General features: G+C 52.8%; 9 protein-coding genes across 9 annotated transcripts; 5 read left to right on the forward strand and 4 right to left on the reverse strand.

The window, feature by feature from the left end:
- Nucleotides 1-605: 605 nt before the first annotated feature.
- On the forward strand, nt 606-2510 carry J4E87_008229 (uncharacterized protein; the record flags this gene model as incomplete). The annotated part of the gene is made up of 1 exon (XM_049379820.1): nt 606-2510. One exon carries the CDS (start codon nt 606-608, stop codon nt 2508-2510), a length of 1905 nt encoding a protein of 634 aa, XP_049230387.1.
- A 1726-nt stretch (nt 2511-4236) lies between these two features.
- Nucleotides 4237-6344, forward strand: J4E87_008230 (uncharacterized protein; the record flags this gene model as incomplete). The annotated part of the gene is made up of 4 exons (XM_049379821.1): nt 4237-4242; nt 4334-4625; nt 4679-4818; nt 4866-6344. The coding sequence occupies 4 exons, from the start codon at nt 4237-4239 to the stop codon at nt 6342-6344; spliced, it is 1917 nt and encodes a 638-aa protein (XP_049230388.1).
- Nucleotides 6345-6575: 231 nt separating this feature from the next.
- On the reverse strand, nt 6576-7108 carry J4E87_008231 (uncharacterized protein; the record flags this gene model as incomplete). The annotated part of the gene is made up of 2 exons (XM_049379822.1): nt 6576-6848; nt 6908-7108. The coding sequence occupies 2 exons, from the start codon at nt 7106-7108 to the stop codon at nt 6576-6578; spliced, it is 474 nt and encodes a 157-aa protein (XP_049230389.1).
- Nucleotides 7109-7436: 328 nt separating this feature from the next.
- Nucleotides 7437-8462, reverse strand: J4E87_008232 (uncharacterized protein; the record flags this gene model as incomplete). Its single annotated transcript, XM_049379823.1, has 1 exon — nt 7437-8462. One exon carries the CDS (start codon nt 8460-8462, stop codon nt 7437-7439), a length of 1026 nt encoding a protein of 341 aa, XP_049230390.1.
- Nucleotides 8463-8926: 464 nt separating this feature from the next.
- On the reverse strand, nt 8927-9514 carry J4E87_008233 (uncharacterized protein; the record flags this gene model as incomplete). Its single annotated transcript, XM_049379824.1, has 2 exons — nt 8927-9337; nt 9389-9514. 2 exons carry the CDS (start codon nt 9512-9514, stop codon nt 8927-8929), a joined length of 537 nt encoding a protein of 178 aa, XP_049230391.1.
- A 4439-nt stretch (nt 9515-13953) lies between these two features.
- Nucleotides 13954-15674, forward strand: J4E87_008234 (uncharacterized protein; the record flags this gene model as incomplete). Its single annotated transcript, XM_049379825.1, has 3 exons — nt 13954-14141; nt 14193-15414; nt 15468-15674. 3 exons carry the CDS (start codon nt 13954-13956, stop codon nt 15672-15674), a joined length of 1617 nt encoding a protein of 538 aa, XP_049230392.1.
- Nucleotides 15675-17461: 1787 nt separating this feature from the next.
- Nucleotides 17462-18465, forward strand: J4E87_008235 (uncharacterized protein; the record flags this gene model as incomplete). The annotated part of the gene is made up of 2 exons (XM_049379826.1): nt 17462-17513; nt 17543-18465. The coding sequence occupies 2 exons, from the start codon at nt 17462-17464 to the stop codon at nt 18463-18465; spliced, it is 975 nt and encodes a 324-aa protein (XP_049230393.1).
- A 525-nt stretch (nt 18466-18990) lies between these two features.
- Nucleotides 18991-21228, reverse strand: J4E87_008236 (uncharacterized protein; the record flags this gene model as incomplete). Its single annotated transcript, XM_049379827.1, has 3 exons — nt 18991-19599; nt 19889-21044; nt 21224-21228. 3 exons carry the CDS (start codon nt 21226-21228, stop codon nt 18991-18993), a joined length of 1770 nt encoding a protein of 589 aa, XP_049230394.1.
- A 946-nt stretch (nt 21229-22174) lies between these two features.
- On the forward strand, nt 22175-23147 carry J4E87_008237 (uncharacterized protein; the record flags this gene model as incomplete). The annotated part of the gene is made up of 3 exons (XM_049379828.1): nt 22175-22183; nt 22481-23014; nt 23070-23147. 3 exons carry the CDS (start codon nt 22175-22177, stop codon nt 23145-23147), a joined length of 621 nt encoding a protein of 206 aa, XP_049230395.1.
- Between the last annotated feature and the right edge of the window lie 1379 nt (nt 23148-24526).

Here is a 24526-nt window from a genome sequence, read left to right on the forward strand (position 1 = left end):
GCCTCTGTGCGGGGTAGCCGCTCTCCTCGCCCTCTACCCGTCGCGATGCGGCGACGGCTGCTTGGCTATCTGCTATCCCATGGATCATCCAGCACACCTACCACGCTAGACTGCCCAGAATCTTCACCGAGCACCCACTCGCTATGCGCAAAAGCAGCAGATTACCCTGCGAACGCGTCCCATAGGCGCGCATAACTGCATGGCTGGTTCACGGCCGCTCACGTGCCTCTGCGCCCGCGCCTCCGCTGACGGCCGCCTATTAACAACATGCGTGGGGGAGGCTCCGAGCGGAGGACCAGAAGCAATATTCTGGACAAAGAACTATGCCCTCCTTTCCCACTTCTGCCCTTCTCCTCAATCAACTACACCCCAGATCCATCAATCAATTGCCACCCCGAGCAATTTCCCCAGGCATACCGTGGCTCGGCGCGCGTGCAATTTCCTCGTTCCGCTAGCACTCCGCTGTCACCAAGCCCGAACATAATCTTATTACTTTACTTCCCGGTTTCGCCCTTCGCCGCGCGACTCACCCCACGATCGCCGCACACATAATACACCCGCTCGCCGGTGTAAAAAGAGGTTTGCTCTCACTGTGAACCGGTTTAATGGCCCCAATTTCAGAACCCTCACACACTTTCCAGAAGCTCAAACTCGACACCTCGACACCCCACAAACCCGTCGCTTCCACCTTTGCATCTTTCGCGCCTCTAGCCCGTAAACAGTCCCCGCACAACCACCATGGCCAGTCCCAGCTAACCGCCGAATTCGCTGCTGCAGAACCGCAGAACATCTCGCGCGCCTCTTTCCCTGCGCGTGACCACCATGGCGCCGACTTGCGCGCCGAGTCCGACGATGAGGGCTCCCTGGCTGTAGGCAGCAGCGGAAGTGACGAGGATTTTGTAGCCAAATTCAGGCAGCGAAAGACGAGCATCAGCTTCAACAATGAAGTCCGGCTCGACACGGGAGAGGGCGTCGGCCTGGGCGTGCCCGTGCCCAAGTCTTCACGGCAGTCGCATTCACGCACACCCGAGAATGGAAGCTACTCGGATGGTTCGCAGCAAGACTACATGGAGATGCCCTACACCATGCGCCGCAACATGCAGTACCGCGTTGGAGAGTCCCGATACCCACTCGCCCAGTCCACCGTAGACGACCTGGCCAACGACTCCGAGTACCGCGACCAAGTCGCATCCTTGACGTCTGATGCTACCGCTTCGCCGCCGCTAGACGAGGCGCAAACGCCCCTCGAGGCGCCGTCCGAGTACATGCTCTCGCCAATGCCTGCCACCTCCCCCATGGAGTTTCCCCTCTTCTCGCCCTCTCCGCGCCGCGGCGGCCCACCTCGGACCAAGAGCTGGCGATCGGAGATTGGCGAAGATGGCAGTCTGAAGAGGACTAGCCGTCGATCGTCTGCCCGTTCGGGCCGTTCTCTGTCGTCCATGTCGCCGGCTGCCTCTTTCCTGGCGCGTTACAAGGCGTCCGAGGCCCCAATCAAGGCGCCCGAGCCAGACGACGAAGGCCAAGGCATTGGCTATGACAGCGAGTACATTATTGGAAAACAGATTGGCTATGGTGGCTTCAGCGTCGTGAAGGAGGTCACAAGCATGGAGAACGGCAAACCTGTCATCGATGCTGTCAAGATTGTGCGCAGGCTGCAACAGGACAAGTCTGAAATTGAGAACGAACAGATCCAGACGCAGTTCGACCATGAGGTGGAGATCTGGCGCTTCCTACGGCACCCCTATATTCTTCCCCTCCTCAGGGTATACACCACCGACTATGCCACTTTCTGCATCACCAGGCTGAACAAGGGCGGGACTCTCTTCGACCTGATCCGCGACACACGCCGCCAGAAGAAGAGCGGACTACCAGCTCACTTGGTGAAGCGCTATGCCTATCAGCTGGCGTCAGCCATGCGCTACCTGCACAACGACGTCCAGGTTGTACATCGCGACATCAAGCTCGAGAACTGTCTTCTCGACATGACCGTAAGCGACGCTGAAAAAGACGGCGGCGATCTTCTCCTTTGCGATTTCGGCATGGCAGACTTCATTGTCAGCGACCAGCGCGATGGTCCCGAGCCACACTCGATCGGTGACAACCAGAACATAGGCCCCGCGGAGACTAGTACTTCTATCGCTGGTAGCCTACAGTATGCGGCTCCTGAGTTGTTCAATACACCTGGACCTGTATTCTCACCTGCGGCGGACATCTGGGCGTTTGGTGTAGTTGTTTTCGCTTTACTCACCGCGACTCTACCTTTCAATGACGGCCTCGATATCAAGACCATTGAGAAGATCAAAAATTGCGAATGGGACGCGGATCTCATACGTAACGCAGAGTCGGCCCAAGCAGGCAACATCGACGATGCCCTCGCATTAGTCAGGGGCTGCCTTGAGGCTGACGTTGAAAAGCGCTGGAATGTCCATGATATCCTGGAGTGCGCATTGTTGCGCGACTGCGAGCAACGCTTCGAGCACGTGGCTCGCTCTTGGGTTGCAGAGTCATGAGCTGATGATTTTCCTTGTACGAGTTACGTTTGGTGTTGGACAGGCCTTGGATACCCGGTTTGCATTGCGTTTTTTCTTGCTCATACTTGGTGTTCGCTTATCATCCGGCATTCTGCGATTCAGTCACTTCCGTTGGCTTTTGGATACCCTGCACTATTATTCCACTCATGGTCCTAGTCTTCCCGGCGTTTTCTTATCAATAGTTGGGTCAAAGGATGGATGGTCTTATGATGCATTGTACTTTACTTGGCTGCCAGATGAGCGTGGTTTTCACCACAGACTCCATTATCTGTCATGCCCGCGGCGACTATCAGCGGCTTATACAACCTCATATTATGATGAGCTTTCTGCAATGTATTGTCACTACTCACAAGCCTTGTCTGCCTCATGATCGTTGTGCTCACATGGTACTTGACAACTAACGCACACAACGTGGCAACGTTGTCCAAAAGACCTACAGTCGTGGTCTTCGTGCTACTGCGTTGGACCGGTGGTAACCCCAGATACAGAACCTGCAAGCATGTCGATGGCACTTTCCGGATCCGCGCACGCCTTCCCCGCAGTACGACACCCACACGTTCCGTCGCATCCACACATTTTGCTTCAAGCACGGACGGCGTTGCGCTATCGTGGCTGGCTCTGCTCGGGTATCTCACACCCACATATGATTTTGCGCTGCGAGTGCTTTAGCTCCTTCCCTATCCAAACGGTTACAACGCTAGCAGTGCGCTCGTGTACTGTAAGTACCACTCCTTCCAAACCCGCGGTTCAACGTCACTCGCACTCTCTACTACTGGACACCGGTGCTCCGTCGCTCATCAACACCGCAGCAGTCGCATCACGAGGATCGTGAATCTGCCAGCGCCAACTCACGTCGCCACTCCTGCCGTCCTGGAAGCAAACCGTTGTTTAGCGCCTTAATTGCGCGTGGTGGATGCTTTACCAAATCAGGCAAGGCCTCGTTTTGACGCTCGTGGAGTGCAATAGAAAAAGGTCGCCTGATTTCGCCGACTGATTAGCAGGAATCCGAAATCATGTCTCGAGGACTGATCAGCCTTGTACTCACAGACGCTAGCTAGCCTGGCATAACCTTATGATGCACGTCAGGCGTACCTCTGCGGATGCGGTCAACCACTGCATATCCCAAAGTAACCAAGAGTCTTGGCCACCGATAAAAAGCCTTGTCAGTGAGCTTCATGGACTTTTTGCCTACAATGTAAGGTGACACTAAAGTTTCCCCACGTGGTGTAATATTAAAAAGGTTCGGTGCTACGCCCATGCTGTTTAGGTTCGCCCGTAACTCTTCCTGACATTTGTATCGTCACTTGAACGTTAAATCCAAGCTAGTGCTGACCGTAGAGCTGTCAACAAACATCACGGCCCCTTCGACAAACGAAATGGCCATTTTCACGCACCGGTGCCTGCATCTTTCATTGCTAGCTGCAGGGAGCACGTGGTAATACCAACGGAAGATCGACTCGGGATTTCGTGTCTATATAACCTTCATATTCCGTCTCATTCTAAGTTTGCGCGCATGCCCGGTATCAATATTTTGCATCCTTGAAGATGTATCTTTCCATTCTTAGTGTGCTGTGCACCTTCTTTCTTACTACTGCTGCTGCACAATCTAGCTCGACCTTCACTCCAGCTCGACCACCCTCTCTACCACTGGCCGTCAAGAGTCCATATCTGAGCACATGGTTCCCTGCCGGTGGTGATGGAGGAAATGGAGGTTATCTTCCAGGCCAGTGGCCATCATTCTGGACGTAAGCTCCCTCTCGACGCTATGTGTTGGATACATATTGACACCAAGCAGTGGTCAGATTCTAGGATGGACTGGAATGGTCAAAGTCGATGGCAATACCTTTGTGTGGATGGGGAAACCCGACGGCTACAGCGATTTCGCGAATCAGACATCATACGAGTACACGTCGACCAAGAGCATCTTCACCATCACCGCAGGCGATACGGTTCAGCTGAAGGTTACATTCATGTCACCACTAACTCCAAATGACTTTAAGCGTCAATCTCTCATCTTCTCGTACATGAACGTCGAGGTCTCGTCTCTAGACGGCTCTCAACATGATGTGCAGATCTACACAGATATCAGTGCTGGTAAGCATATCTAGCTCCCTTTCAAACGTGTGCTTGAATTGACATGCAAATAGAATGGACGTCTGGTGATGTCGCTGCTGTAGCTGAGTGGAGTTACGGTACTACATCAGATGGTATCGGCTATCACAAGATCTGGAAGCAAAACCAACAGTCTTTGAGTGAGGTCAACGACCGCGCAGAGTGGGGTAATTGGGTAAGTAGTCCACCAAAAGGCATCGAACCATTATCTGACTACAGCAGTATTATTCCACAGAAGCAGTCGAGGGTCTTACGCACAAGTCCGGCGCAGACTCTGAAGTCCGCGATGCCTTTGACAATGATGGAAGCCTCGACAACGCGGAAGACTCCGAATTTCGACCAATTAACGCTGAGTGGCCAGTGTTTGGATACGCTCTAAACATGGGTTCCGTCGGTTCTGACGTGAAGAGCCAGCTGTACACTATCGGTCTATGTCAAGACGATGCTATACAGTTTCTAGGCGCCGACGGCCTCAATAACGTGCCATCACTTTGGAAAAGTTACTTCCAAGACGATCTCGCCGCCCTTTCTTTCTTCTATAAAGACTACCAGGAGTCCAACAGACTCTCTACGGAGCTCGACGACAAGATCTCCAAGGATTCCAAAGCAGCTGCAGGGGATGATTACGCTATACTGACTAGCTTAGCTGCTCGTCAGGCTTTCGGTGCCACTCAGCTTGTCGGCACTCAGGACAAGCATTACCTCTTTCTCAAGGAAATCTCATCCAACGGAAACATGCAGACTGTGGACGTCATCTACCCCGCCACCCCGATCTTCTACTACACCAACCCAGAGTTAGTCAAGCTGTTGCTTGACCCGCACTTCGAGAACCAGGAGAGTGGGCACTATCCAAACAAGTTCGCTATTCATGACCTGGGAGCGCACTACCCCAACGCTACCGGCCACCCAGATGGTCTGGACGAACATATGCCTCTGGAAGAATGCGGAAACCACATGTTCATGATGCTCGCATACGTCCAGTTATCTGGCAACACCGACTACATCACCCAACACTACCCCATCCTCAAGCAATGGACCGAATATCTTGTAGAAGAAAGTCTCCTCCCAGCCGATCAACTCTCTACCGACGACTTCGCCGGCGCACTCGCCAACCAAACCAACCTCGCACTCAAAGGCATCATCGGGCTTGAAGCCATGTCCCAGATGGCGCGCATCATCGGCGAAACAGCAGACGCAGACAACTACACCGCCATCGCCCACGACTACATCACCCGTTGGATCGACCTAGGCATCAACAAGGCCGACAACCCGCCTCACTCTATTCTCAACTACGGAAACGAAACCACTCACGGTCTGCTATACAATCTCTACAACGATCGTCTCCTCGGGCTCAACCTCGTGCCCCAGGAAATCTACGATATACAATCTGCCTTCTACCCCACCATCAAGGAAAAGTATGGCGTACCCCTCGACACGCGGAACCGTTACTACACAAAGTCCGACTGGGAGATCTTCTGTGCTGCGGTAGCGAGTAAGGAGACGAGGGATATGTTTATCGGGGATTTGGCGAAATGGGTGAATGAGACGCCTAACTCCCATCCTTTTACCGATCTCTATCAGACGAATGATGGGACGCAGCCTCCTGGTATTGACTTCAAGGCTAGGCCGGTTATGGGAGGCTTGTTTGCGCTGTTGTTGCTTGATAGTGAGGGGTTTAGTGCGAGGAAGAGGGTGTTGTAAGCTACATCCATAGCCTGCATACTCAAATATTGAGGTCAGAACGGGCTGGAATAGACGCAGTAGCAGTAGTAGCTACATCCAGATGTAGCTTTTGGAGACATACCGGCGAGTATTGTGTTCATTGTCGTACAGGTAATGTTTACGGTAGTCAAATAAGTCCTGCGTAGTCTTCTTATTAACACCGGGCGTCTTGACAAATCACACTAATGCTACTTCCAATGCACTTTCTGCTTACTTCTTCCCCTTACCTTTCCCTTTTTTGCCCCCATTTCCTCCACTTTCTCCTGCTCCTTCTCCATCCAAATCCGACAACGCCTTGTCAGCATCGACATTGGCGTCGTACTCCACATCCTCCACCCACTGCTTCGCCACGAAAAAGTGCCATGTCGCTGCCGCTGCAAGCCCCATCACGAATACCATCGAGAACAAAGTCTTGAATATCGACCATAACGTTATACTAGCGAAGTACCGGAGCCATGGCGTTACGATAGCTTTTCTTTCCTCCTGTGTGGTATCAGCATCGAACATCATCGTCTCCGATATTGTGTAGGAAAAAGACGAACCTCCAAATCGGGATTCACACAATATAAAAGCAGGACGAGCGCAACGAGTATGAAGCCCAAGAGGATAACGGTAAGGACTTGGATGACCGCAAGCAAGATCGAGATATCGCGTGTTGTACGGAGAACCTTGAAACCCGCCGCAACAAGAGGCGTGACTTGTTCGAATGCAGCGTTGATTTGGCGGGAGTACGGTATACCCATCTTGGGCGGTAGCGTTGCCGTCGGAAGTAGCTAGTTCGTGGCGCTGTAGGTATTCGCCCTGGGTACCGTCAAAAGAAAGAACATAGACTAGATATTAGCGATTAAATAGTGTATTTGTTGAACCAGAAACCTGGAAGCCTGGATGCATGACATAGCGGGGTCGCTAGATTGCGCATGCACATGCGCGACGGGAAGGTGCGATGAGTGGGTGGAGTGCAGATGGGCCACTGACGTCATTTTGACCATGACGAGAAGCAAGGGTGAAATGAGTGGTGTTGTGCTTTAGCGAAGAGAGATCTCGAGACAACATTTATCAATGTGACTATCTTCATGATTGTCCAACTGATGCCGCATCAATTCCCTCGAGAAATTTGACAACCGTCTCGATGAAGTACCGCATTGCTTGACCACCAGAGAGCTCATGGTCAGCATCGAATGGAATGACCTGACACTGCTTACTCGCCAAACCATCTGGAATCGTATCAACCCATCTCTTCAGCAAAGCCTCCTTATCCACGGTGGAAGGTACCATCTCGTCCTTCTCTGACATCAGTATCAACGTCGGCTTATCCAGTTTGCCGAATGTGGACTGGAGAGCGGAAACTGGTAGATCGGAAGAGAAGAAGTCGTCGTCGCCTCCCACAGAGACTAGAGAGTGCCAGCGGTATGCCGTTACCGGAGACGTAATGATTGGTGGGATGAAGGAGCTCAGCATGATGGTCTTTTCTTCCCCTTTGGCAATGAGAGATTCGGCGTGCTTGAGGCTGGCGGAGAGGAGGTCTTGTGGCATGAGCAGTCCCGCTGTCTCGCGATCTGAAGTTGGGGCTTGCATGATGTAGCCGTCAACCGGGGGAGGCGCTGGCAGGGTAGTTGCGTATGTCATGATGGCCTGACATCCTTCTTGCTCGTCAGCAACTAGCAAAAACCGAAGAAGAGTATATCCTCTCCGTGGCAAAGACTCACCGGTGGAACTCCCCATCAACACAATCTTCTTCATCCCAATCTCCTTCAGATACTGCACCAACACCTTCAAGTCTTCAGCATCCTCCTTCAAGCTTCCATATCCGAACCCTGTATAACTACTTCGCATTCTCAGCTCCCAGATACTATAATGTACATCAGTTCCCTCCTTCAGACTCGCTCTTTCCAAGGCGTCGCTCAAGGGTCCTAAGTAGTGGGTTGTATGCGGACCAGTGCCCAGCCCACCAACAAAGACCAAGGCGTTCTTGCACTTGGCAGAGTTGGAATGGCGGCGCTCGTATGCACATGCCTTTGCTTCGGTCGGAGGAATGGGGTGGACGTGGACTGAGAAGGGACGGAATTGAGGTGGGTGGGTTGGCTCGGAAGTCGACATTGTGGAAAGACGGATGGACTCCTTGTTGCTAGAGTAAATCTGGCTGCTTCACATCTCCTAGGGTCTTCTATATGCCCTCTTACAGACTCTTATAGTCTCTGTCTCTTAGATCAGCATGCCATTGTCGCCAAGAATGCGTAGTCATGAGTGGGCCATCTGCGTATAGCGACGTGCGTCATTGGTGTGTTCTTCACGAAGGATTCGACGGGCGTACGTCAACTTGGGTCGATGTGCTAGCATGTTGCGTCTCTGGTTTGCTTACGCTGATCAGTGCATTACATGTTAGATGGACTCCAGATTGACTGCACCTTGGGAGCACAGGTGCGTTCATTGGCATTCTTCGCGCCATATATCCATTGTATAGCATAATCCATAGTCTTGACGTATGCCTCCTGGGCATAATTGCAGTCTAGAACTCTATTCGTGTGAATGCGATCTACCCATGGTCAAATCTCTTGTGTTCCTCACAAGAAGGCGGCCGCAGCCGCCGCAGCCATGACGCCGAACTCAGCCCCCAGCCATTGTCCAGCAAGTGCAGTCGGCATCGCGGCTCCCTCGGAACCCGTCGTGGAGGTAGCCCTCGCCGCAATGACGTTCCTCACGATGCTGAACTGATCGCTGACCTGTTGTTCCTTGAACGACCTCGCCGCACTCGGCAGGGCTGTATACCAATCTGGCTTGGAGAAGTATGTGGGGGTCTCATCGGCCATGGTGACTTCAGCTGGAATGCTGTAATTCGAGGCGGTGCTGACAAAGGCGTCGATTTCGGAGCGCGCGGACGTGAGAGAGGACTGGTAGGGCTCGCCGAGGGATTCCGTGAAGCGACCGTACGCTATTTGCGCGTTGAGGAAGACGGAGGTGGTCCAGCTCTGGGCCTGCGTAGTTGTCAGTACAGCGGTAGACTCCCAGGTTCGCGCTCAACGTACATCGGATGGATTGGCGAAGGTTGGAATGGCGGACGTGGGAATTGGCGGTTCTGTGTAGACCATGAAGTCGCCTCTTACCACTCCCGCCGCTGCAGTCAGTAGAAGAAGGCCTGTTTTCGCAAACATGATCCGATAGATGATGCAATGTCTACTGGTAGCGAAGGTGTGTGCGAAAAGCGAACGTGGAGTAGATAGGGACCGAAGTGTGTTGTTGCTAAGTTGGATGGTGTAGGACGTCAACTGCGCGCCTTCGGTGGCACACCCAAGAATTCAGACGCGGCCCCAAGACTTCTTTCCTCGTATCAAACCGCTACTGCTCCACATTTTGCTGATCGTGGTCGCAACGTCCTGGGCGCAAGAGACTATTGGGCGAGTGTGGCTATGCACTGCGAAGGATGACGGCGCGTGCACGCGGAAAGTCCACGGAACGCGAAAGGACCCACTTTAGCTGACCAAGACGATGACAGAACATCTTCACGTCTCTGGACAGCCAAAAAGCTGACGGAAGCCATATACACCTATAAATATGATGTTTAGCAATGCCTCAAACTGCTGGCAAGCTACGAGGTGGGCAAAGAATTTCCTCGTTATTGAGTGCGCCTAGGTAGATGCTGCATGCATCGCCTGCCCTACGCCTCTGTCAACCATGGAAAGTTTCCCATTCCGTACATATCGACAGAGCGCAAGCCCGGCACTAGGTCCAGATTCTGTCTCATTTTCAACGATACCTGCACTTGTTGCCTGCATAGCCATCACGCGCAACACGGTAGCCTCTTCGATTGGAGCCCATACGCACAAGGCCTGACGTTCAACGAAGGGTTTCATCGTTTCCAACAGTCCCAGCTCATCAACGACTACCATAGTGATGACTGTTCACACCACTCAGTCTGGCGGACGCGATACGATTAAGACGCAGTTGTGGTGGGGTACAACTCTTCCAGCAGTCCCGTGTCTGCAGTTCGTTGTAGTCCGTGTCTGTGGTGTGCGCAAGTCTCGTAATATGAGCGCTTCGTTCGTCGGTATGCATCATCAACTAGAAACCTATGATCAGCTGTTGCGACTTAGTGAGCATCTCGTTTTCCTGTCTGCAAATTGACGCATACAAACAGTGCGCGCGCATACAACCTTGTCCTCGTCATTGGGGAAACCGAGCTGGAGAGGCAATGGATGGGAGTTGCACAGTTGGTAAGCGCACCCAACCAATACAGTGTTTGGGCTAAGGACGCTCCTCCTCAGCATCCGTCGTGGCTTGCAGCATTATTCTCGGCATTGCCTCTTGCCTCGTTGCTTCGACTTGAGAACAACTTGTCGTCCTGCAAAAGACTGAGTTCCCGGATGCTTTGGTGTCTGTCTTAGATAGCTGAGAAGGTCTATCGTGCGCGAATAACCTGTAATTCGTGGACGTGGCGTCTGACCCAAAAGCGTGGATTCGACGGGGTCCCCGAGACTGTAGTCCTTGTTCGCAGTTTTGTGACATATACAACAAAGGTTAACAAATACAATACCCATTCGCCGGAAAGTGTGCGTAAGGTCAGAAGGCCGATCAATTGACACAGCGAAATATGGCCATGATATTACTTCTCGGTCCGATTACCGGCGTATAGGTGTCGACACAGCGTTTAGAAATGAAATGAACGCGGTCCTACTCGGAACAATGCAGCTCATATTTCCTTGTCAAGATCAATGGCGAGCTGACGGTCAGCATGAGGCATATCTGATTGAGATGCGTGCACCCAAGATATGGGGGTGTGTTGTGCTCAGCATCCCGACGTATTCGCGCTCAACGCTCGGCGGGTATACAAACGGCGCACACACAACGAGACATGGCGCCAGCTGATACGCAGAACACGGTATGCTCTGAGCACTGCGATGTGTCGCAGGATGCGCATACTTGCTTGGCCGAAAAAGCAAAGCCGCAGGACATCTGCAGATGGCACATATCATACACCGTTGTACGAAGGTCGTGTCGATATCGTCAGATATCATGCGTCGGGGCAGGATACGATGAAAGATCGGAGGCTGGCAGCCGTTTGGTATAGGCTATTCTTGTATTGTGCCCAGGATATGGGCAGTCTCTTCGCATGTCTATTTTCAGGTCTATTAGAAGTAACAAATGAGTGAAAGACAGAGGACTGAACGTCCATGGACGGCGATCACATACCACTAAACCAGAGAAATGGAGGACTGGGTCCGATCACTACGACATACGACGAACTATTACACCTCGAATCGGCACTGACCGTCCCAACTGGCTTTCTTGCGATGTTTTACCAAGTGGCTCGACTAGAGCAGCCACCGAGTCGTGATGAGAAGCCTTTTAGCCTAATACCCCAGTGGCAAGGCTCTGAGGATAATTGTGTCGATTCGTGGCGCGGCGCTTGTGGTGTTCGACGGCGGCCAACGGGACGGAGGCTTTGGTTAGGACCTTCAACGATCTCGTGCTCGCGCAGCCGCCTCGAACGGTCATTCATTGATTTCTGCCCCTGTAGAGGAAAGAACGGCTGGAGATCCCGACAACTACGACGGTCCGAGCGTGGGATCTCGTTGAGTGGCTGCGCATGATCGGAGTCGGAGTACACTAAACCAGCATCGGTACACCACATAGTCATGATTACTGTAGACTATTCCCAGCTTTGGTGGCTCCTCTGGCTGGAAGCGAGGTTCAAAGGATTCGGTGTTGGTGGGCGTTGTGGATACTTGGGCTGACTCCGTGCACATTGTCTGGGGTGATCCGACAGAGTACCCTGCCCATCTCGTGATGCTAGTTAACCCACAGAACAAAGCGATGTGATTGCGCGACCTTTAGGCGCCCTCAATGTACACAAACCCACCATGCTGGGCGATGCATCGGACATGGCTGCTTTTGATGCAGTCAGACTTGACTTTTCGATAAGACAGAATGCCAACGCAGGCAAAGATTGCTTAGGTGCGGGCGGGCACGGCATGCAAGAGTAGCCAAGTCTGCTGAAAGCCCGTTCGGGATCGCTAACAAGCATTGAAGAAGCAATTGCCGCATCAGCCGCGCATGCAAGCCCTTTCTTGTGGATTCCAAAGGAAGGGCACAGCGGCCAGAGCATCCCGCGAAGGAGTCGAGGGCGTTCAGGGCCGTGGGAAGCTGCAGGCAACGCATTCAATAATTGCTGTGATTCAGCCGGTGCAGGCTGGGCAGCGGGATGCTTAGATCTCATCTACCTTATGGCGTCTTCGGCTGATCAAGAGTGTTGGAAGATTGGCATTCAAAGAAGAGCCAGCCACCCGTTGGCGGCTTGGCCCAGACATCGCCCAGGCGTAAGCGAGACCGCCCGTTTATACGGTGGCCGAATCACGTTGACAGGACGCTAATCAGGGATGGTGCTGCTTGCAGCATGTGCTATCAAATAAGACGATGGTAGGATGTGTTAAATGAGCCCGGTGAAGCAGTTGCAATGTATCGCGTGAGGTCTCCTCGGAGCGCGTTAGCTGTTGTTGATCTCTGGGGAAGCTGTCTGGGGAAACCTCTGGGGAACGGCTCGAGGCGCTGACGGTGCAAGAAGAAAAGCGGGATATCGCATTGCAGATGTGGAGTTTCCGCGGAGTGTGTTATTGAGCTGGATTGGCCATGAACGAAGGAGCGTTCTGCCGTTCGGCGCTAGCCCGTGCCTCCCATCCATCACGTGTTCGGGGCATCATCGAGTTAGCAGGCTGGGGAAATCCGGCTCCATCTTTCCGCCAACCACGCCTCATCACCTCGGCTCCGCGTGCTCTGCTGTTTTCCCCAGGCTGGCCCCAATCATTATGGGGAGACCCTGAAAATGCGCTTGTCAGACCCACGTTCTCGGTCGCTGGAGTCGTGAGCTTAGAGTAAGGGGTTAGTGGCTGGTTAATCTATTCAACCGTAGCATGCGACACTCTCGCAGCTGATCACGACCTTCGAGAAGGTTGGCGGAAGTGTCAAGCCTGTATGGCCGAGCCGGAACAAGGTCGCGGCTGGAGGCTTGTCCTTGCCCAGGTGAGCTTCACGAGGGCATACCGGGCTGGCGGGCCTTGTCGCACTGTAGGTATGTATCCATCAGGCCAGGTCCAACATTTCCATCACAAGACAAATGAGCCTCATTGCTTAGGCTTCTTGTTGTTCTTGACGGCTGACCGTCCCGCGCGCCGAGGCCGACTTGACACTGGTAACAAGATGATCCGTTCATGGGCAAGACGAAGCTTGGGGTCTGGGCAAGCTACCCTTGACCCCACCGTTTTGGGCAATTTGCCGCCCACTCTACCCCATACGGCGGTTCATCCGCGCAGAGTGCCACACATTTCTCCAGTCGAATTTAACCGGTCCGCTAGACCGTTGTTCTGGAGCCAAGGTCCTCTGCGAGGATAGTATCGTGCAGGCTGGGAGGCATATATATGAAGCACCAACATGTTCAATCTATCCAGGCTCAGCTGCAATCAGCCCAACCCGACAAGTCAACAGCTTATATACCCTGCTGCCCAGGACAGTGTAAGGTTGTGTGTTTCAAAACCAACCTTCGCTCATTCCCTCGTTACTTCGATTCAACAAGCAGTCTACGGACTAAGAGTCGGACGCCATGGGTCTCTACCAGAAGTTCACGCCCAAGATGGGTGCCGTTGCGAAGAGCAGGTCCGACGTCGAAGCTGCTCAGGCTGAAGCTCCTCACCTCAAGAAAGTCAACTGGAGGTCCGACGCCGGTCTCCGCAAGCTCTACTTCTACGCCTTCTTCATCTGTATCGCTTCTGCGACCACAGGTTACGATGGGTAAGTCTTCCCATTACTGTTATCCAATTGACCAAAGCTAACCCACCCCAGTTCCATGTTGAACAACCTTCGTATTCTGCCCAAGTGGACGGAGTTCTTCGGCGACCCAAAGGGAGACACTCTCGGTCTCTTGACTGCTCTTTACTCCATCGGTTCGATTGCCTCGCTTCCCGTCGCTCCCTTCGTTGCCGATCGCTTTGGACGTCGCGCCTGCATTACCTTCGGGTGTGTTATCATGATTATCGCAGCTTCCATCCAGGCCGCCGCTAAGAACCTCGACTACTTCATGGGTGGACGTTTCCTCATGGGTTTCGGAAACTCGCTTGCTCAACTCTCGTCTCCCCTGCTCCTTACCGAACTCTGCCACCCTCAGCATCGTGCTCGTGTCACCGCCGTCTACAACTGCTTGTGGAACGTTGGTGCCATCATCTGCACATGGTTGACTTTCGGTACCAAGCGCATTGAGAGCGACTGGTGCTGGCGTGTACCCGCTCTTACCCAGGCTGCTCCTTCAGTCATTCAGTTGGCCGCTATCTGGTTCATCCCTGAGTCCCCACGTTGGTTGATCGCCAAGGAGAGGAACGAGGAGGCTCTTGCCATTCTTGCCAAGTACCACGCCAACGGCGATGCCAACAACGCTACCGTCCAATTCGAGTTTGCTGAGATCAAGGAGACTCTCCGCCTCGAGTTCCAGTACCAGAAGACCTCCTCCTACTTCGATTTCTTCAAGACCAAGGGCAACAGGTACAGGCTCATGCTCCTCGCATCTCTCGGTCTCTTCTCCCAATGGTCTGGCAACGGTCTTGTCTCCTACTACGCCACCGATGTCTACAAATCCATTGGTATCACAGACGCTGACACCCAGCTCGGTATCAACGGTGGTCTTACCATTCTCTCTCTCATCGTCTCCGTCTCCTGCGCTCTCCTCGTTGATCGCGTTGGTCGTCGCCCACTCTTCATCTCTGCCACCGCAGCCATGTGCGTCACCTTCATCGTCTGGACTATCGCTTCGTCTCAACAAGAGGCTACCAAGAGCAAGGCTGCTGGTCAGGCCGTCATTGCCATGATCTGGATCTTCTCCGTCGCTTACGCGCTGGCTTGGTCTGGTCTGCTTGTCGCCTACACTGTCGAGATTCTGCCCTTCAAGATTCGTGCCAAGGGTCTCATGATCATGAACTTGTTCATTCAGATTGCCCTGACCATCAACCAATACGTCAACCCTCTCGGATTCGACAACCTTCACCCTACCTGGAAGTTCTACACCATCTACGCCGTAAGTCTTGCAACTACAATCTCTAAGATGAACTATTTACTAATTAAAACTAGTGCTGGATCTTCCTCGAGCTCATCTTCGTCACTGTCTTCTACGTCGAGACCCGTGGTCCCACTCTTGAGGAGGTCGCCAAGATCTTCGATGGTGATGAGGCTGAGGTTGCTCACATCGACATTGAGCACGTTGAGAAGAACGTCATGACTTCCGGCTACGAGAAGGATGACAACGTCCGCATTGAGCAGGTCCGATCATCCCAGTAGATGATTTGATCTCTCGTGTGTATATAATTGCTGCTTTGATTGACGTGGAATGATGGTGGTTGGATGATTTTGCTATATACCAAGTATGCATGTCCTTCGCTAGTACTAGTAATCGATATGCGTCCTCTTCTCATATTAAATCCCGCTCTGTGATTTGTACATCATGCGTCAATAACGCCCTGCTCCATCTGACTAACCTCGCTTACTTGCCGCCTTGCCTCCTTTCTCTGTCTTCGTCTCTCCATCTTTGCCTTGATAGTGGCTTTGATTCCCGAGCAGCACATTACTGAAGAGAACAGTGCACTTCCCATCCACAGCAGCGCGTTAATGAGGTCGCACCACACAGCTCTCTTCATGCGCCCCACATCCACATTCTGGTACCCTTGCTCGATGTCCCCGCTTGAATAGATCGTATAGAAGAGGCCGAAAGAGGCAATCCATAAGACCGCCAAGATCCATTCCGGGATCCAAGTGACACGGTAGTTGCGTACTGTTACACTGTCGATGACTAGAACCAACAGGGTAAGCCCAAAGACGACTTGCGCAAATATGAAGTCGGTCTTCGAAGTACTCGTTGCATGGCTCAATTCGATGGCGTAGGATATGCCCGATGCAAGTGCGAAAGCGAGTTGGAAGATACGGATGCTGAGACGGAAGAGGGATACGGCGGGCTTGTCGAGTTTGGCATTTACTGCGGACTTGAACGAGGACGGGGAGATGAACTGCGACTTGAAGTAGGGCGGTGGTGGTACGGATGGTATCGAGTGGGTCGATGAGGCCGATGAAGAAATTGTGGATGGCTTGTTGTAGACGGGTTCGGATTGCTTTGGTTGACCCATTATGATTACTTCGCTCGATTAGGTGTTCGGTACTTCGGAGTAGAATTCGTGAAGAGAAACGTGAAGATGGCTTAACTTGGAGCAAAGCAGCGGGTCATCCTGTGGTTATATGTGCACTCAGACTGCTGACGCAGCTAGTTTGGGTTAAACTCGGCACAATGCACGAGAAAGAGCTTTTCATGGTACTATCTTTCTAATTAAGTTGTGCTAAGTGGAGCCAGATAGGTGTGCCAGACATTCGTCCCTGGTAAATGCGTATTCTAAGAGGACACGAGCGAATGCGAGAGCTGGCGCACTAGCGTCAACATCGGAGGGAAGAACCCGCATCGGATCAGCAACGATCAATGTAACGCCGCTGCACTCATCGTGGTGGCTTAGCTACTAAAAGGCTCCTGATTAGGTGACGCGTTGGGAAGGGGTCAATCAGGTCAGTTTTCGGAGTTTTCCTGTGCTGGAGATGCTTGCGGCGTTGCGCAGACCTCGCGGAAGGGGTTCACGCTAGCAGCAATGACATCCATGCATGCCACTAGCGGTTGCCGTCTCTTTTAATACGCGCTCCTCGCTCAGAATACGCACTCTGGCGTCTCAACATCTTCATCAACAACACCAACATGCAACAAGATTCGCCACTCACGGAAGCCACATCAACTTCGAGGGGAGGGTCTCTTCTAAATTCACGGGAGACTTCTCCATACGAGCAAAATGGGAAAGCTACGGCAAGAACATCAAAGATAACGAGGAAGTCTCATCGCAAGTCGCGGGCTGGATGTGTTCATTGCAAGACGCGTCGCATCAAGGTACGTACCTAGATAGTATTTGAGTATCTCGAAGATCTTTGCGACGTCTCTCTTGAACAAGGCAGCAGAATTGGTTTCTTGTATACAGCATGCCGAGCTCTCGTTGAAGGACAAAGTTTACGCTCAACGTGCTAACGCAATACCTAGTGCGATGAGGGCAAACCATTCTGTACCAATTGTAAACGACGGCAAGTCCGCTGCGAGTACCCAGCAACGTCTACTATCGTTCCAGAAATTGCTGGCCTACGACAACCCGGCGGCCTCCCACTATCTGAGATTGAACTCACGTATCACTGGACGACAACTACATGCCACTCGTTATCAGCATGGCCTGCCGGCGCTGCACGCGTACAATCGTCCACAGAGGAAATCGCATTTAAGAACGAGCATGTGCTACACCTTGTCTTCGCATTCACGGCTCTCCATCTCGCTTCATGCCGGCCAGACCGCAAAGAATCCTATATTGCTACTGCAAACCATCACTACGAATGCGCGCTAGCACTCGTCACTCCAGAAATAGCCAAACTCAACCCCTCCAACTGCGATGCGGTTCTTCAGTCTGTCCAACTGATTTGCTTTGTCAGTTGGGCGAGAGGACCACAGGCTGGCGAATACCTTGCTTTCGGTAAGCACGGTAGATCGGAGTGGCTGGTCATGTTTCGTGGAATCCGCACGACACTCAGCGCCTTTGAGATCGACAACTTCGCGAAGACACATGCACCGGCAGTCCGTAACAAAAGTCGGCTTTTACCAGTAACAGACGGGCCATTCGAGTTCGAAAGGCATCTTGAAGAGCTGAAAGAACACATCGGTATCGCGTCTGAGCCTTCTGATCGCGACGACAATGTGCTCAGCGTGGACGTCCTCCAGGAGATGTATTCGAATCGCTACGGTGGCAAGGACGGTGAATACCATGTGGCGTTTGGATGGCTCTACCGAATGAGCGATGACTTCCTCGATCGCCTCCAAGAATGCGATCCGCTGCCACTCATCATCTACGCGCACTTTGTCGTTCTGATGCACGACATGGAAAGATTCTGGTATATGAGAGGGTGGACACACCATGTTATGAGTGGAATCTTCGAAGCTCTGCCAACGGAGCATGAGCCCTGGATACGCTGGCCCATGACCTGTGTCGGGTGGATAGCACCTTGATGCATCTACCGTCCGTCTGTCGTAGGCTCAATTGACTTCTAACAAGCGTCACGTGTATGTTCAATTGAGGTGTATGTTTTAGATTGTTTTTCTGATATATGGGGCTGCTTCTCCACCACCAAGCATCGAATTCATCTCTGAAGCGTCACATCATGTCCAGACCCAAGGCAGTCATACCAAGGCAGTCATGATTCCCGCGGTTGAGCATGCTTATTCCCCTAGTGCGACCGTGGTGAAAATTCAATCAAAAAGACCCAATTCCTACTCATCGCAATCGGCCAGCGCGTGTTGTTGCCCTGAGATCAAGCGGAGCGACCGTGAGCCTCTGTTCGGTCTGACCTACGGTCAACCGCACGAGGGCCGCGTCCGCCAGCGCCGGAAGGACGATAGGGCAGACTTGTATGCATAGCAGCACGAGTATCTTCGTACCGACCCATACCGCCCAAGTGGTATGACCTATGAACGGGATCTAAAGATGAGTGTAGAAAGTCAGTATTTGTCTCACATACAATTCGTACAGGAATATTACTGACAAGGTACATAGTCGCCAGTCGGAAGATCGTAGGTGATCGCTAGCTGGGGTTGCCAGAGAAAGGCTACTGCCTCTGAGAGGGTGAACATGACCGGCGCATAGGAGCGTTGGGCGTTTATGACGTCAATGGCCGCCTCCTTCCTCTGCCTCTTCCTCTCCTGTTTCTTTTGTTGGCGCCGCTGGGCAAGGACATCTGCAGATAGTGAGGGAATGGCCCATCGTTCTTCGCCTTCGTTGATTTCAGTACCCTGCCCGCCGCTGGATTGACCTAGAGAGCGCTCGCCAAGTTTTCCGGTCGTCTTGTTCTGTAGAGCGTACTTTGAGTGGCGCTGCTCTTCGGCGTGATCCTGGAGAGCTTTTGACCTGGACGAATATGCGGGGAATACATCGTCGAGCTCGTCGCTCAGCGTCAAGTCAATGACTTCAGACGTCTGACTGGGAAAGGACTTGGCTCGGGAGCTTTCGGTAGGTGCCTGGGCCTTTGGCTGCGTTCTCATATATCGCACATCGTCTGTCGCAGTAGTGTCGTCGGCCCCCTCTTCCGCTTGCGCTGTCATGGCGTTCGGTCCCCTCTGTCGCTTGGTATGAAGCTGTGGCTGAGACTGCGACAATTCGGGATCCATTCGCGCACGTTTCTTGGTTCGCGCCATGGTGAAGCGAGGTGCAGTATCGTTATTGGTGAGACGTTATAGTGTGTAGTACGGGAAAAGCCCTCGCATTCAGACAGTTCAGACCAAGAGGTCGCAGTCGCAGTGAGTTGCGATGGTTCTGCAAGTTGTAAGTCATCCAGGTGAGGTGAGTCCCAAAATTGCCGCTTGGACCACCAACAAACGCTCGTAGAAGGCGCAACCACGTGGTAGCAGCTATTGTACGGCTATTGTGTGATCAAACCCGACCTTTTCTACCAGTCTTGGCATTGAAGTCCTGGAGTGCTTGTTTGAAGCCAGGCCAGGCGTCTCTGACCAGGGGATTGCCCTCTAGTGTTCGTAGGTAGTTTTCAGGCACGTCGTGTAGTCGCTTGCCCAGGTGAATCCCTTTGTGGAATCTCCATGTGTCTGATGCCGAAAGAGCGTTCGATCGAGACCCTTGTGCGTTCCGTGTGGGAGGCTGTCGTGGCTGCGATAGCTGAGCTTGTGTCTGTTGGGTTTGAGGGTGGTCTGGCTGAAGACGTGCCTGCCCCGGCCTGTGGTACTCGAATGCCTCCAAAAGGCACCCATGTCTTCTGTCCCTGTATTTGTATAACTGACCACCGATCATTTTGATGTAGTTTTCGTTCACATCGGTGAACCGCTTGCCCTTGTGCATACCGAACGTGAAGACGTAGTCGCGTCCCGGATTGTACTCAGGTGTTGTCGGTCCATCCGTGGACTCTTCGCTTGTGTCGCTGCTGATGCTGATGACGCTCGATCGGCGAGATGCTGTGAATGGTGCGTGGGAGATGTATGCGGCCGAATCGGCAGAGGTGTCCTCCTGGTAGAGACCGTAGCGCACTCGCGTGGTTGAGGTACTGAGTGGGTAATCGCGCAGATAGAGCTGCCTGTATACTGCGACGGCGGCTGCCTCCGTAAACATTATATCCGCTTGTGGTTGTATTCCCCGGCCGGTCGTGGGCAGTGGCGCCTGCACGTTGATCTCGATATCCTCGGCCTCATACATGTCGCCGTCGAGCAACTCATCGCCGAATTGGTCTGAGTCGGAACTGTCGCCGTCCATGTCGAGATCAAAGTCGTCGTTGCGTGAGGACCTGTAGAGGGCTTCGAAGTTGTTGCCACCAGAGGAGAGAGGTATGAAGTCTTGGCCCGATTCGTTCCTGCCATTCTTCTGCGCAAAACGTCCGCCACGTCCTCCGCCTCGCCCACCCCGTCCTGCGCCACCACGGCCTCCTCCTCCGCCTCCTCCGCCTCCTCCGCGGCCTCCACCACGCCCGCCACGTGCTCCGCCGCGCTCGCTGCGTCGAGCGTTGTGTATTGCCTTTTGCCGTGCTTTGTGTCGTATCGGGGGCGGTCCGGTTGGCTTGGACCCTCTGGATTTCCGGTTCGCAGCCGCACTGGCGCGCCGTTGCTGGCAGGGGCGCGACATTGCGACGGCGGTGTTTGGCTGTGAGTGAGTTGAGAAGAATGACGAATTCCAACTTGTGTGCTCAACGTCAGACTTCGAGACGCTCGGCCCCACGACTACCGATTCGGCATCCCGAAATTGCCCTTTCTCCCCCTGCGCACGTCCAACACCATGGACCCTGAATTTGCATGCGACTGTTGCGCACCTGGGCGCAAATTCACTGGCCTGAAAGACTCAAGCTTTCGTCAAAAAGAAGTACGAATATGAGACGGACGTTGCCCTCAACACTCGCTTATATTTGAACCCTTGCTCAACACTGCGACAAGAGGCCATGCGAACCCAAATCTCCTTGCTTTATCTCGAAAGCCGTATTGCATCTATATCTTACCAACAGCATTCAATGGCTGCCGCCTGGATGATTACAGAGGCTTCGAACTGGCAAACGTACTGATATCGATTCCTTTAAAGCGACGCAGCGACTCGTTTGCATCAGCCGTAGGTATCCATGGATCTTTGCCAGCCTTCTTTCGCTAATCTCCAGGGCGCTCACTAGGGCGTTCAGCACGCGGAGGCCAAGCCGGTACATCCACTTGCGCACAAAGTTGACTTTGCTGAGCTCTGAGGTGTGTGGCCGTGGATACACAGATGCTCTCATGCGCGGTGACAATGGACCAAGGAGGCAACAACGTTGCAGTCTCTTGAAGAACAAGGGATCTTCGTTGTGGATAGGAAACATCAGAGACTTGAAACACCGAGGTCAAGAGCTCAAGCCAGCGTGGATGTGACGTATCTGCGTCTTCCTCTGTTAGCATCTCGAAGGTGCGCATGCCTTGAGGATGGTAAGGCCATCTCTACGATGATCATGACTTCATTGCGCCGCTCCCAATTTCCTGGGCCCCTCGACCCTCGAGCACCGCCCATCTCACGTAACCTTGCCCAGCGCAATAACCCGCGCCGCCCTCATGAATACATATTCTTTGCAGACCCCCACATTCCTTGCGGCTCTATGATGCACCTCATTGCACGGGGTGGATGCTTGCCGCTGACGTTGCCGCCAGAGCACTCTATTTGAGCCACCGTGCCGCAACCCCGCATATATCAGCCTTGCACAACCGCCGCATGGTCCGAGTACTCAAGCGGGATCGCCACACCAATATAGTAGCGATGAACAGATAGACAGGGTGAAGAGCGGGTAGTCCGGCGTAGTTACTCTGAAACGAAATCTCTCTATGCTTTAATAAGGTACAAGAGTACCTGCTCGTCAGCGCGTCCTGTACCTGCATTCACTCTCCCTTGCATCTTTCAGCTGGCCTTGGATCCGGTTATCCGCTCGTCTTTGCCTTACTTGACTGACTGCGTCATCAAATCTACTTCCTCTTCTCATCGAAAAAAATACCCAACACTACCAAAAGCATTCGCAAGCAGGTCTTCAAGATGCACACCAACACCTTCGCCATCCTCTCTTCGGTTCTCTTCCTCACGCCTTCACTATGCGCAGCGCGCGTCCTCCCTCCTCAGCCCCCGCGCATTCTCCCCCGCGGTGACGCACAGTCATTGCTGTCATCGTCCGCTACATCTCTGGTCGACAAATGCACCTTCACCCTCTTCCACAAGCAACTCATGACCGCTGCCCGACCAGCTTCGACAAGCGATGGCAAGATCAACTACGTCCAAGTCGACAGCTTGGAAGACCACATGAACGGAATCACTATCGATCTCGCTTCTTCGAGACCCCGGACGGAGCGCAACTCGTATGTGAAAGTCTCCGCGACGCAGATCTTCGAGATCGATGGACTGGTGGATGACACCAAGTTGACTATCTACGGCTCCGATGGAGAAGATGCGCTGGTCTTTGAGTACGATGGGCTGAAATGGGCGACCGAGGGCGGGAGCAAGAAGTTGCACCCCGAAGCGTGGTGTAACACCGGTTCCTGGGCGGAGAGTGGGAATGGAAGCAGGGTATGTCATTCCTCTGGGTTTATACGAGAATCTTATTGCTAATACTCATCTGCAGCAACGATCAATGGAGTGCGCTTTCCCTTGCGCCAAGATCGAGGACGACGAAGAGGATGAGAGGGAAGAGCTGCGGTAGATCACTTTGATCCAACGTAGGGCTCTGGATCAGCATTCGATATGCTGCTCATCTGATCATAGCAAGACTCTTTGGAATTTATTTTGTGATTACTTTCTCTAACACTTGATACCCATCCAAAAAGAATGATAGTCACATCCAATGTGAAAGCTGTAGACCCGCAAGGTTGAAGCTAAATTCATTCCATTTCGAAACAACAATAGTTTAAATTCATCGATCTGATTGAGTGATGTCAGCGTAACAAACTCCGGGAAAGGAAACTGGTCCATTCCGCAATCGAAAGTCGACTCAACGCTATTCCCCTCCTTATCTGTTGCCGAACGTCCAAGCATCTCTAGTCACACCAAACCACTCCATCTCCTCGTCTGTCTTCTTTCCACACTGACAACATCCCCCTTCTCTGCTCTCTTCCTCCTCGGCCGGCATCATCATCCTCTTCTCCAACCACCTCGCTAACCCCTCATCATCACACCCCGTAACCTTCGCAACACCCACGCCCCTCACCCCAGTGAACAGCTTCAAGACCGAATTATCAGCTCCATCAAACATACTCTGCCAAACCTTGACCTGAAGAAACTCCGCGCCAGAGAATGCAGCCGTAGCTTGACTACTGGTAAACCGGGGATCGGTATCCAGACGTAGTTCAAGCTGCCAGCGCGTGATCTTCGTGATGTTCGTTGGAGACAAGATTGGCTTTTCGGGTAAGGTCAGATGTGGTAGGGCGGTTAGGAGAGAGCGGTGGGCGTGGAACACGTGTGTTGTATATAGTAGATCTTGGGCTTCTTCGTGGATCTTGCGACATGTCCGGAGGATGGCTGGGTAGACCGCTGGAGGTCTAGATGACGTGGAGTATGTTGCGAGATCTTTGTGGTGCGGTGTGTTCGGGCAGAGGAGCTCTTCGTAGATTTGGTTTCGAAGTTCTGCCGGTAGACGGAAGAGGATTGAGGTTTGCTGTGGGTTGGTTGCGCCCCTTTCCATTGTGGTTATTTCTGGTGCCATTGAGGCAAAATACTGCGCTTGTACTGATTCGTGCGTGACTGGGACGGACGAGAATAGCGAGGTGGTATTCGGCGTGCTTGCAGGGAAAGGCCATGCATCATCGGTCGCATGCGTTCTGGGCATGTTGAAATGTGCTGCGAAGTAGTATGCTGTTGCCATTGTCGATGATTTTGCCCCTTTGTTTGTCTAGCCTGGCAATGAATTGGAGATGGTCGATCGATAGCAGTGATGAACCGTCGTCGTTGATGTATTTCGAGGTTGACCACTCGCAATTTGCAGCCCTGGTGGGTCAAATCGTTTGGTTACCAGTCGATATATATTCCTTCAAGATTCTATGACGGTATGCTGTTCGTTGCTGGTATCTTGGTTTGTCTTTGTTC

Source organism: Alternaria ethzedia (assembly GCF_023757985.1).
Source record: "Alternaria ethzedia strain BMP 0044 chromosome Unknown scaffold_25, whole genome shotgun sequence".
NCBI classification, from domain to species: Eukaryota; Fungi; Ascomycota; class Dothideomycetes; order Pleosporales; family Pleosporaceae; genus Alternaria; species Alternaria ethzedia.